Source organism: Bipolaris victoriae (assembly GCF_000527765.1).
Source record: "Bipolaris victoriae FI3 unplaced genomic scaffold scaffold_99, whole genome shotgun sequence".
Taxonomy (NCBI): Eukaryota; Fungi; Ascomycota; class Dothideomycetes; order Pleosporales; family Pleosporaceae; genus Bipolaris; species Bipolaris victoriae.
The window spans coordinates 51,168-63,014 of record NW_014575293.1 but is presented as its reverse complement, the minus strand read 5'-3'; the positions used below and the strand labels follow the sequence as shown (position 1 = coordinate 63,014).

The window sequence follows — 11,847 nt, the reverse complement described above, 5'->3', positions numbered from 1 at the left end:
TGGCATGCCTCTCTGCCTTGTACCGACATGCAGATAACGTGTGTGGCGCCCCTGCTCTCGCCCCACTCACGCCCCAAAGGTAGCCTTACACAAGCCAAGCATAAAGCTACTCCAACTGCGCGTGGGTACCCCGCAACTTTCTGCCAACGTCCTCCTTCTCCGCGTTCGGAGCTTACGAAACAAATCTCTCATACCATTAAGATAAGGTTCCGGTATTTTATGCGATTCCATCCCGATTGGCTTGGTGGTAAGCATTACGCCTTTTGACTGTCATTGTCCGTGCTTGACACGCCATCTGGTGCTGGGGCGCCTCCAACACCCGTGCAGTGAGCGGTATAATGCTTTTTGGGTAGCTTGAGTTGGTTGGAGCCAGCGCCATTTTTTGAGTAGTAGCCGGCTGGCTTCTTGAGTGGACGACGGGTTGAGCGGAAATAATAGCATTACAAATCGACTCAACAGAATGCTTTGTCCAGACAATAGCGGTCAAGAATATTCGGACCCGGATTTCATATCTTATGGAGGCGCTGACGTGAGAGGTGTATTGCGTAACTTCTCCTTTTATCGTCTCCAGAACTCAATAATGAACCCGGCGACCTCCGGTACTCTGTCCCGCACTACACTATGTCCAGCATTTGGAACGACGAAAACACTATCGAAGCCAAAGTCTCGTAGCTCTTGTTCTGTACACAAATCGTCTTTCTCTCCCAACACCACAGTTGAGGGTACCTCAGTTGCCAACGCTTTCTCGAAACTCTGATGATTATCCACCACACCGCCGTCCCGGACGATAGCGACCACCGATGCCGTATGCCCGGGGTGATTGCGGGTTTGCCATTCACGTACAGCTTCGGCGACTACTTCTCCCCGTGCAACTCTTTCTTTCCAATCCGATGGGACGATTAGCTCTCCGCCCTCGAGCCAGGCCGTGACCCATTGCCGCGTGGCATCCTCGTCGCAGTCATGTTGGAAATGCTCTTGTTCAGCCGGTGTGAAAGAAGAACTCTTGACAAGCCCTGCAGGTGCAACCAACACATAGCTTTGGACACGCGAAGCCCGTGATGCGACATAGCCAACTGTCAATGATGCGCCAAAGGAAAAGCCTACAAAGTGTGCAGACGACCATTCCAGATGATCCAGTAGCGTGTCAATCAGCCCATGGAATAGGCCCGCCGCATGAGAAGCAACTGGGGTATCGCTCAGTCCATGGCCCCATAAATCAATCAGTACAAAATGCGCCGAGGGAATAGATGCATGTAGCTTGCGAGCTAACGGAAGCATGCCTAAAGCGGGAGTCTGCACGCCGTGGATAAATAGCACACGCTCCGGCGATTTTGTGTCTGATTCTGGAGATGAGGATGGAGGTATTGAGTAGTACGCAGCTCTTGCATTGTTGGTGGTGAGATACCGGACCGGTGGGAGCAGGGTGCCGAAAGCAGACGTGAAAGATTCCTCAGCAGGAGCAGAGATTGGCGAGTTTGATAGTGGAGATTTGGCGCCTGGGCGTGGCAGAACGAGGTGATGGATAGGTGAGGACATTGTCAGTGATAAGTTCCTGTCAGGATGCGGTGCTTGGCTTTATGTTGTTAGTCGAAGAATTTGGATGTTGACGGTAGGGCGTGATTAGCGGGGATCGCGACACGTGACAATGTCGAGTACCGCAAGGCGATGTGCGGAAGGTGCGAACAAACACACTGACGGCGATGTTTCCACAAGATTTGAGCAGTTCTATGCATTGGCGAGGGCATTGTATCTCGTCTTTTCTTTCCCTGTGTTACCTTGAGCTGCGTCTCTATATACCCCTTTTGGGATAACCAAACAACGCAATATAGCAATGCTACACAGGTAAACAAAATAGGAAAGCGAGATTCCGCTCCTGCCCAATAACATCAGTTCATGCCCTCGCTGATTGGTCGCGCAGCTAGCCTACCTAGCAAACTTTATTCGCGAAGCCCTGGCCATTTGTATTCGATCCTTACAACAGCAAGACCCTGGAAATCACGACGTAGCGACATATTCACCTCACACAAAGAACAAAGAACAAAGCACGACATGGCGCCGAACACAAGGAGGTTTTGCTCTCGGAAAGATACCCTTTTTGACAAGCGGCCCGCGCCGTTTATCTTACCAAGAAAAAAAGGGAAAAAGTGAGATAGCCTCGGCTCAAGCGCATCCACATGCGGCTTGGAGATCTTGACAGACAATTTTCTCTAGTCTGTGCAAGCAATACAAAGTCAACTACCACACTACACTCGAATCCACAGACACCAACTTTCTAATAAAAAGAGCAAGGGACAAGAGGTACAAAGAAAGATCGAGGGAAAAAAATGGCAACCCAACGCCCCCTACACGCAAAACAAGCACCACCCTCTCAAATCCGCCTCATTTACCTAACATCCTACAACCTCGTCTTCGCCTCCCTCTGGGCATCCATCTTCATCCGCGCAACATCCCACGCCCTAACCTCTTCCCGCATCGACCTCTTTCGTGCTACGGAACCTCACGCCCGCTGGATCCAAACAGCCTCGTTGATTGAAGTGCTGCATGCTGCTTTTGGTAACCTCCTTTTTTTTCCTCCTCCTTTCCCAATTCATTTTCTGGCTAGACCAAACTAAATTAAACTAAATCAACCCTCAATTCAGACTCAAGCGGACTCGAAAGCTAACAAGAATGAATCAGGCCTTATTAAATCCCCCGTCAGCACTACTGCCCTGCAAGTCGTCACGCGCGTAATCCAAGTATGGATGGTATGGTTTTGTTTCCCCACCAGCACTGCATCGTCAAATGCCTACTTAGCACTCTTGCTAGCGTGGTCGACGGCAGATACCATTCGGTATTTGTATCTCGCGTTGAACATGCATGGTAGGGCGCCAGGATGGCTCGTTTGGCTTAGGTACATTTTCCTTTCTTCTTTCCTTTGCTTAGTGAGTAGTTTGAAGGGGATGACAGGAGACTGACATGGGAGAACAGGTATACGATGTTCTACCCGCTGTATCCAGTGGGTATTGGAGCGGAGTGGTGGTTGTTGTACCGAGCTGCTGAGCCTGCGGCAAGCATTAACGGGTTGATTCCGCCGTTTTTCTACTTTTGTCTTGCGTTGTATGTTCCTGGTAAGTTGAGAGGTGTATCCAAGAGAAATTGGAGAAAGCTGTGGGTTGCTGACTTGTGATGTAGGTTCATATACAATGTACACGTATATGATGAAGCAGAGGAGCAAGACGCTCAAGTCTGCGAAGAAAAGTGCTTGAAGCGCCTTTCTCTTTTCCGTGCTTTCCTAGAGCCAGACATGGGTTCGAAGGCAATTACACATGACGTCAGAAAACAGGCAGTATGCATCATGGTTGAACGCAGGCACATGCCCACGGAATTTTTGTACACGATATCAATACATAGGAGATGCATGCATACCCAACCAAAAGAACATAGAAAAGAGACCATCTTTCCGTTTTCTCCCCTCACTTATGCTTCCCACGAACTATGAATAATAATAATAAAAAACTGCGTCATATTAAATATAGGAAACCTTTACTCCCATGCCGACGGTGCGCCGGACCTTGTCCCAAGCATTACGTATGATCCTCATTATCCTTTCTCGGAGGTCCCGTCTGCCGAAAGCAAGGCCAAATGCGAGCAGGAAGAGGAGGGTGCGGAAAAAAGCCATTGGATTTGCAGTCATGGAATGTGCAGTATTAGATATCAGGTTTTGGATATTGGCAAGCACGGTGGAGGCGCGATTGTAGAAACCCGGTGGAGGACTCATGGATTTCTTGGGTGGAGTGCGAGATGTTCGAGAAGATTGCGAAGAGACGGGTTGAGGGGTAGGTTGTGACTTGCGGAAACGTTCGTCTGAGCCTCGGGGTTGGCGGCGGTTTTCTTCCTCGCGTTTCCGGCGCTCGTCCTCTGCGCGAGACTGTTCAAGACGCCTTGCCTCAGTTTCTCTGCGGCGTTGCTCCATCTGTTCTTGTTGTTGTTGGCGCAGCTTCTCCTCCCTTGCCTCGGTGTCCTCCTTTTCTTCCTTGAGTGAGTGTAGAGCGAGTAGGAAAGCCTCCTTGCGCTCATCATCCAGGACCTCTGACATGCTGATGAACTCGCGGGCATAGTCCCACTCGTCGTTACGGGGCAGGACATGTAGCGTGTATAGTTCGAGCAGTTTGATGCGCTTTTCAAGGTCGCGCGGGGTGTCTGTGCCGGTATGCTGTCTGTGGTGACCGGGGCGCTTCTCTTGGTATGACGGCGAGGCCATGTGGGAGGCGATATCGAGTGTAGGCGTGGCAGATGCGGAGAGGTATGTCTCAAGCTTCTGCTGGTTGAGGCGCTGGGAGGGAGCATGTGTGAGTAGCAGTGTGGCTCTGCATGATAGTTAGTATAGAAATCACATCCACGGCCTACTCTCGGCATACAGGTTCACAACAACATCGGCATCCACGTCACCCTCGACTCCAGCATAACCATCGCGCACCACATCGTCCCAGATGCTACCGTCGCGGCACTTGGATACTAGCTGCTTCCAGCGGGTGCTGCCAAACGCATGCTTGCCCTCTTCGGCGCCCAGTTCGATGACGGCATTCAGGAAGGTGAGGTAGAAGCTCCAGACCTTGATCCGGGTGCCGCGAGACGCGGTTGCTACGGGCGCATGTCCTACAAGGTCGCCATTGGGGCCATTGATGTCGTCTAGGGGCGGCGGGGTGATAATGGGCTCGATTGTGGAGAGGGCCTCTGGCAGGCGGCGCGTCAGGAATAGCTGGGCGGCCTGGCGGTAGGCTTTGGCGATTTGGGAGGCTTGTTGCCGCGATGCCGACAGCGACGAGATGGACGTAGACAGGTAGCGCGACCCGCTGACATCGTCGTAGAGAGTCGCCATGGTCCCTACAAGACGCGATACAAATGCTGGCGAGGAGTTCCGGACGGCGTTTACGGGCTCATAGCGGTGAAAGACGGGGGGCGCGGCTCGGTGGTGTGCATTTCCACACTCCGCGTCGTCACAACATTCGACCTCGGCTTTCTCGCTGTCAGTCATGTCTTGGCGCGTCAACTGGCCGAGCAACCCTCTCCTCATTTCCGCACACCGACACGTGACAAGCAATATACTCATGCCTGCACTCTGCTATACATGCTGTATCTGTAGACATTGTACTACCACCATGGCCGCGATGCGCAATCAACTCGCTTCGCAACTGTTTGCTTGCTTGCCACAAGCTCTGAGTCACCGGCTGAGAAATGCCTGTTTAATCACTCCTGACCACCTTAGTCTCACAACTGCCTCCATGTAGTAGCTTTGCCACTCACTCTCTTTCAACAGCTGCCTCTTCGCCTTTACTACCCTCAACATTCACCCTCATCTACAAGCTTATATCGTCATTGCAAACTGCCTATGCTGCTTGACCGCAATCCCTATCATTCCCACAAACATGGACGTCGACGCAGCTACCTTCCCTCACCACCTCCTGTGGATGCTCATTAACATCGCCGAGGCGGATTTTGTCTCGTTCGACCTGGAACTCTCCGGTATCCCTTCCCGTATCCAGGATAAACCCCCGCGCGGCCCCGGACGTTTTACCATGGAGGAACGCTATGCCGAAACCAAGATGGGTGCCGATCGCTATCAGATCCTACAGGTAGGGATTACGTGCGCAAGGTTCGACTATATAGCAAACAAGTACGTCTTACGCCCATACAACATCGACATCAGCCCATTGCTGGATGAGCGCATCGACTTTGAGCGCGAGATCCGCTTTCAAAGTGGTGCCTGCACCTTTTTGCTCAAAAATGGCTTTGATCTGGGCCTGCCCTTTGCCAACGGTGTGCAATATTTGTCGCGACAAGAAGCAGAGAAAGCAAAGCAGATGGCGTGTGACCGTCTGGAGAAGAAGAACCCTGTACCCGACCTCCAGCTTAAGGAGGGAGATGTCGAGTCTCTTGACTTTATGCGTCGCGTTAGGGAGGCCATCAACAAGTGGAAGACCACCACTTCGTCTGGTTTAGATATCACAACACACACTGGGCTCCCTGACCGACCGAAAATACCAGTCATAACACGCTTTGAAAAACGGCTGGTTCATCAACTCGTGCGTGCTGAATTCCCTGACCTAGTGACCATGGGTCGCTCAGAATGCGTTCGCATCATTCAGCTTGATCCCGTTCGCGAAGCAGAAAACATGCAACGAATGAAGAATCGCGTCGACGAGTCCATATTGCGTCAGACTGGCTTTCGTTGGATTTTTGAGGCTCTGGTCAAAGGTGGCAATCTCAATAGAACTGACCTGCTGTTCGTTGCTCGGACGACAGGTATGGCTTCAACGGCGGGTACAAGTGATACACGCCCTCATTTCGACAAGGCCATGGAGAGGCTGAAGACCAGAAAGCCGGTTCTCGTTGGTCATAACATGTTCACCGACATTGTATATCTTTACCGCACATTCGTTGGCGAGTTGCCTGTACGCCATGAGAAGTTCCATCCATGTCGATGTGTTATGCTAATGATGGTGACCAGGACACGTTAGACGATTTCCAAGACTCTATACACGAGCTGTTCCCTAAAATCATCGACACCAAGTATCTAGCCACATTTGCCGAAGGCGATCTAAACGCGTCACCTACTTTACAGGATATTGCACAAGGTCTCAGCAGCCAACCTTTGCCCGATATCATCACTCATGTCGATCATCCCAAGTACCAGGACATTGAGGCTTTCCACGAAGCGGGCTACGATAGCCTGTTGACTGCCACCATCATGATCAAACTAGCTGCTAGACTAGGCGTGGAAAGAGGAGAGAAGATACTCCCACCGCTTTTTGACAACTCGACCAATGGCACAGACAGCCAGCCGAACCTTACTACGAATGAAAACGTTCCCGATTTTGTCAAGGACGGCCGGGAAAAAGTCCAAAAGCCAGTCCCGTTACCACCGGTCGAAAACCCAGAACCTAAGCCGTCTAAGAAGCAGCGGAAAAAGAACAAACAAGCCAGCAAGAAAGCAGAGCAAACACGATTCCAGACAAAAAATGTCTTTGATGCTCTTAGCGAAATGTCATTAAACCCAGAAACCGCGCCTTCATCGACCGACGATGAAGAAGCCGAGCCGACTGAACCAAAGAAAGAACACCGAAACGGAAAACAGGGCGACCAAACAAGTCAATCTTTGGAATCGTGGGAAAATGCAGCAGCCCCTGTGCAGAACACCACGAGTTTGACGCCCCTCGAGCAAGTCGAGCGCCAACCAATGGAACTCATCCCACATTTCGATTCCAAATTCTGGGCCGAGTTTGGAAACACGCTTCGAGTCTTTGGCACTGAAGAGGCGGTCTGGAAAATTGCCACCTGGGAATCTTGATTCGTCGGGATACTTTGAACGTAACTGGAAATGTGCGAATGTGTGAATGTATGTACATGGGCCGGCGTAGCACGCTGCTGGTATTCCAAGGCCCCAGGCCCCAGGAAACGAACAACGAAATATTCATGCACAATGCACCATAGATCAAAAGAGTTGCCTGCATAAATCCTGCATACATGGTGCAGGTGAGACAAATGCTAGTCTGAATACCTGAAGTCGCTGCCTTATTTTTTTTGCTTGTTATTGAGTTGCTTGATGCTCTTATTGGCTATTCTGTACACGACAGCTCACCGTTCATATCATGATTCGGAAAAGCAGATGCGGCATGCAGAGGCGGGAAACAGGTGGTACTAGTCAGATTACATTGCCCTTTTTAGACGCCGTGCCGCGGCATGCATAGTAGGGCAGCATGTAAGCACGGCTAACTCAACTGCATTGGGCATAACACCACGTGGAATCGTTTTCCTCCCTTCTTCACACAATGACGTTACACTTATGTCTCAATGTATGTGTGCAGGGATCAGCGCGGGTGTTGGTCGCAGTCGTGTGGTGGCGCATCGCGATTGAGTTCTGGTAGTAGTATGCATGCCCGTTTCTTTATCCCGTCACACGGTATATACATGAAGGTCGGGCAAGTACAATGCAAGTAATTATGCCAGCAAAAAATAAATAAATACGAGAAATGTAAGCGACTACTATAATGCAGGAAAGCAAAGCGAGCACAATCTTAGCCTTCTTGCTGCCTGCCAACGTTCCATTGCACATGCCGCTCTCGTCTGATCCCAAAATGCATCGAGGTATGGATACCCATGCCATGTGTGAGGACCTGCTGCAATGTGCAATCATCCAGCAACCAGAAATCCAACTTCCCGATGATAACTTTGCCATCTCCCCCTATCGTGTCGTGACACGACCGTGTCTTGGGACATGAGTACTAGTAGGTTGCCTTGGGGCCATCGAACCAATAACCTGGATGGGCGCCGTTGCGGCATTTTTGGTTACTTCAGAACGTATGGTAGGGCGGAAGCGATGGCGGGGGGACTTCGAAGGGACGTACTTACTTGGCTGCCCAACCGAATGGGATGACTTTCACGATGCTTGGCGGTCCAGCCGAATCTAATGAATTTCACGATGCTTGGCCATCCACGCGAATGCAATGAGTTCGTGGTAAGCACTGCTGCAGAGAAGGTGTCGGGTGGGGGCGGGGAACCTTTCAGGCTTATTAGCAAGAGGTCCTCAACGGGGGCAAAATCTGAGGTCAGTTATCACTTTGCGACGTGATTGGATGGAGAGGGGGGAGCACATCCCGTTCGACGAGTAGCTAACACGATCATGATCCGCAACCTTTCGGGCGAAACCCGCATTTTCTCGCCTGTAATCCTTCCCTTGCTCAGTAGGGCTCCCTGATCTCCGAAAAGCCGTTTTCCAGATTGCACAAACCATCGTTTGACTAAAAACTTCCTCGCCCATTTTCAGCCTTTCCGCCACTTTGGGCCATGTCATCACCCCCCCCCGCGATCTCCGATTCGCTGCCTCTGCAGTCACCATGATCACATAACTAACGTGCCTGCAAGGAGAGACAAGGAACATCGCTCTCGCATGCAGGCCAAGCAGTGGTGGATGGTGGTGGTTCTAGTGCAGAGCTGACTGGCAGGGGACGTTATGGGGAGGTTACGGGGTACGACATGCGACCAGGATGTAGCCTCAGGGCAGCACTAGGGTATTGTCCCAGGTGTGACCCAGCACCGCGATTCTGTGTTATGGGTTTATGGTTACACACCTCTCGTCAATTCCCATTGCCGTGGCTTTTGAATTATGCATTCCTTCTGACCTCCCCTGCACTATACATGTGTCCTAGAATCTATTTTTTCTACTCACGCCCTAAGTGGGCGAGAACTACTATAGATGACCAGGCTTGGCGATGCAGCCGGGTTGCAGCGCAATCGCAAGCCTAACCGCGGAAAAAAGGAAGGGCATATCTTTCTATCTTCGTTAGTGATTCGCTGTATGCGCGGAATCTTGCGCTGACCTTGCATCATTTGCATCGGGTTGTGCGTGTTGACGAAAGATCTGTTGATATTTCGCGGTAGTCCTCCGGAGGTACAAAATACAGAAACCTGGGAATGCAGTTTTGTTTTCACAGGCAGGCTGGCCGCCTTGCCCGTTTTGTGTTGATGTCTAGTTATAAAGATGGATCGAATCTTCGCTGCCACAACGGTGTGCTTCTTTGTTATCCTCTTCCATCTCTTCCCACCAAAGAGATTATTTCATCGGGACAGCATAGAGCTGGCACGACTTTAACTCATCATGCCCTTCATCGAGGATGGGTCCCGGGCTTTGAGAATTCAGCCTTCATTGCCGCAGGCTGGAGTTGATGACCGGACGTCATCATATACTACGCCCCCTGTGGAAGACACGAGATCGTGAGTTTACTTACCACGCTTTCTTCTCTGGACGCGCTTCTTATATAAAGCTTCTCTTGTAGCACAGCAGTGGTCTGCTCTTGTACCCGGGACACTGATGGGAACACCGTGCACGCATGCACTGCTGCTTCCTATGTTCTGCAGGCTACGGTGGCGCCTCAGCAGGACATCGCCGCCCAGAATCAAGACTTGGTGGAAATCGGGGCGCTGTTCGATAAGAAATGAACCCGGTAAGTGGCAATGATGACTGTTACCATATGACTTAGCTCACAGCGCGGTCTCAGAATAAGGCGCTTAGGCGAAGTATGGAAATGACAAGCGATTTGGTTACGCGAACTTTGCTGCTTACTTAGCATTGTTAATATTCGGGTTCGTGGGACTCAAGTGATCTTTCTAGATTTAGTATTCAACTAAAGATATTTTTTCACCTATTTGTTCTTGCTGTGATCATGATCAAATGAACTCATCATCGATATGCAGAACCAGTGGCCTCAGCAGTCTCGATAGGCTCCACATGTACGTCCATGATTTTGGCAAGTACCGGACCCGGTTCTTGTGTGTCACGTGACTCGCCCTCATCAGGCTGTGGAGTGTTCTGATCTTGTGACAAGGGCTCGAAATGTGCGTTGGTAACTCTCTTGTTATCGACGCGCCGTCTCCATGGCTTGTATAAGAGAACACTGAGGCCACCAAAGACGATGAATGTACCGCATATTGCTCCGCCTATGGGATGTCAGTGCGATGGTACACATTGACCAAAAACATTGTACACACCAACAATATCCCATGCATCGCCCAGCTTTTCTACACCGTCCCAAAACTTGCCTTGGGGCTCAGCAACATTGAGAATCAGGTTGAGGAACTGAACTGTCCCGATAATTGTTGCGACAATGACAGTGATGACGGTGAGGACAATGCTATAGTAGCAAATTGCGATCGGATCGCGTGCGAGTTGAGTACTCGTATATAGACTCATCATGAGTGCGCCGTCCGTCGTATCCAGTAGACACATGCCCGCCGTGAACAGCAGCGGAAAGACCAAAATGAGCCATATTGAAGTGCCTTTAGTTGCTTGAATTGAGCTAATACCCAAGATGGCAATTTCAGAAGATGTGTCGAAGCCCAGCCCAAAGAGTACCCCAAGAGGATACATCTTCCATGGCTGGTCGACTAACTTGAACAGCTTTTGTAAGAGCGGGAATAAGCATCCACCACCCTGAATTTTGAACTCCTCATGTTCGCCTCCGGGATCGCTGGCGATCATCTTGCGCATCTGAACAATGAGTTTATACAGAATGTACATATTCATGATGCCAAGTAGGAGTAAGAAAGCTGCGGACACGGACGTCCCGATGATACCGCCGATACGCTCGAAATTGTCAAATTTATCTGAAACAGCAGCAGCAGTACCGGCAACGACGAGAGATGTGGCTATCACTACCGTCGAGTGTCCAAGACTGAAGAACATGCCTACTGTGACTGGTCGTTGGTCCGCAGCTATTAGGCGACGAGTCATGAGATCGATAGCCGAGATGTGGTCTGCATCCAGGGCATGGCGCAAGCCCAGGGTATATGAAAGTATGGCTGTCGAGATGAGCGGCGTGTGCCAGTGCTTCTAGAAATTAGTACTTTTTGTTGTTCACCTGTAAAAATATCTTCCACCTACCAAAACGATACCGACCGCTGCCCAAACAAGTAAGTTGACGAAAATGAGAGTCACAATGATGGCAATCGCGGGGAAAGGAAGCCGTCTGAGGTATGGAGTCTGTGAGTGGTATTCTGTAGCTTTCCTTGAGGCTTTGTGGAAGAAAGACGATTGGTTCTCTGGGTCCCCACTATCGCCGCCCACAACAGGCACGCCCTGTGAAGTCGTCATCGCTCTAGTCGTCAGTATTTAATTGAAAGCCGCAACTGGGCCTCAGGACGACCAAAGGAATTGAGCAGGCTTCTATGAGAAGGACGCAGAAAATTGGGGAAGAGAAGTGAAATGGCGTGCGGCTTCCGGAAGTGGTTCATTGGATGCAATGACGCTAGTGAGTGGGGTTCATAGTTCTTATCATAGAAGGGCCGGGCCTCAGTAGTGGGGCAGCTTACCCA

At 50.7% G+C, this 11,847-nt stretch overlaps 6 protein-coding genes across 6 annotated transcripts; 2 read left to right on the top strand and 4 right to left on the bottom strand.

Moving 5' to 3' along the window:
- Positions 1–558: 558 nt before the first annotated feature.
- On the bottom strand, positions 559–1,536 carry COCVIDRAFT_29811 (hypothetical protein; the record flags this gene model as incomplete). Its single annotated transcript, XM_014697399.1, has 1 exon — positions 559–1,536. The coding sequence occupies one exon, from the start codon at positions 1,534–1,536 to the stop codon at positions 559–561; it is 978 nt and encodes a 325-aa protein (XP_014552885.1).
- Positions 1,537–2,324: 788 nt separating this feature from the next.
- COCVIDRAFT_41016 (hypothetical protein) lies at positions 2,325–3,245 on the top strand (the record flags this gene model as incomplete). The annotated part of the gene is made up of 4 exons (XM_014697398.1): positions 2,325–2,553; positions 2,677–2,890; positions 2,968–3,107; positions 3,172–3,245. The coding sequence occupies 4 exons, from the start codon at positions 2,325–2,327 to the stop codon at positions 3,243–3,245; spliced, it is 657 nt and encodes a 218-aa protein (XP_014552884.1).
- Positions 3,246–3,505: 260 nt separating this feature from the next.
- COCVIDRAFT_29810 (hypothetical protein) lies at positions 3,506–4,858 on the bottom strand (the record flags this gene model as incomplete). Its single annotated transcript, XM_014697397.1, has 2 exons — positions 3,506–4,346; positions 4,398–4,858. The coding sequence occupies 2 exons, from the start codon at positions 4,856–4,858 to the stop codon at positions 3,506–3,508; spliced, it is 1,302 nt and encodes a 433-aa protein (XP_014552883.1).
- Positions 4,859–7,924: 3,066 nt separating this feature from the next.
- On the bottom strand, positions 7,925–8,143 carry COCVIDRAFT_109184 (hypothetical protein; the record flags this gene model as incomplete). Its single annotated transcript, XM_014697396.1, has 1 exon — positions 7,925–8,143. One exon carries the CDS (start codon positions 8,141–8,143, stop codon positions 7,925–7,927), a length of 219 nt encoding a protein of 72 aa, XP_014552882.1.
- Positions 8,144–9,634: 1,491 nt separating this feature from the next.
- COCVIDRAFT_109154 (hypothetical protein) lies at positions 9,635–9,975 on the top strand (the record flags this gene model as incomplete). Its single annotated transcript, XM_014697395.1, has 2 exons — positions 9,635–9,750; positions 9,813–9,975. 2 exons carry the CDS (start codon positions 9,635–9,637, stop codon positions 9,973–9,975), a joined length of 279 nt encoding a protein of 92 aa, XP_014552881.1.
- Positions 9,976–10,216: 241 nt separating this feature from the next.
- On the bottom strand, positions 10,217–11,626 carry COCVIDRAFT_109076 (hypothetical protein; the record flags this gene model as incomplete). The annotated part of the gene is made up of 3 exons (XM_014697394.1): positions 10,217–10,473; positions 10,525–11,362; positions 11,417–11,626. The coding sequence occupies 3 exons, from the start codon at positions 11,624–11,626 to the stop codon at positions 10,217–10,219; spliced, it is 1,305 nt and encodes a 434-aa protein (XP_014552880.1).
- Between the last annotated feature and the right edge of the window lie 221 nt (positions 11,627–11,847).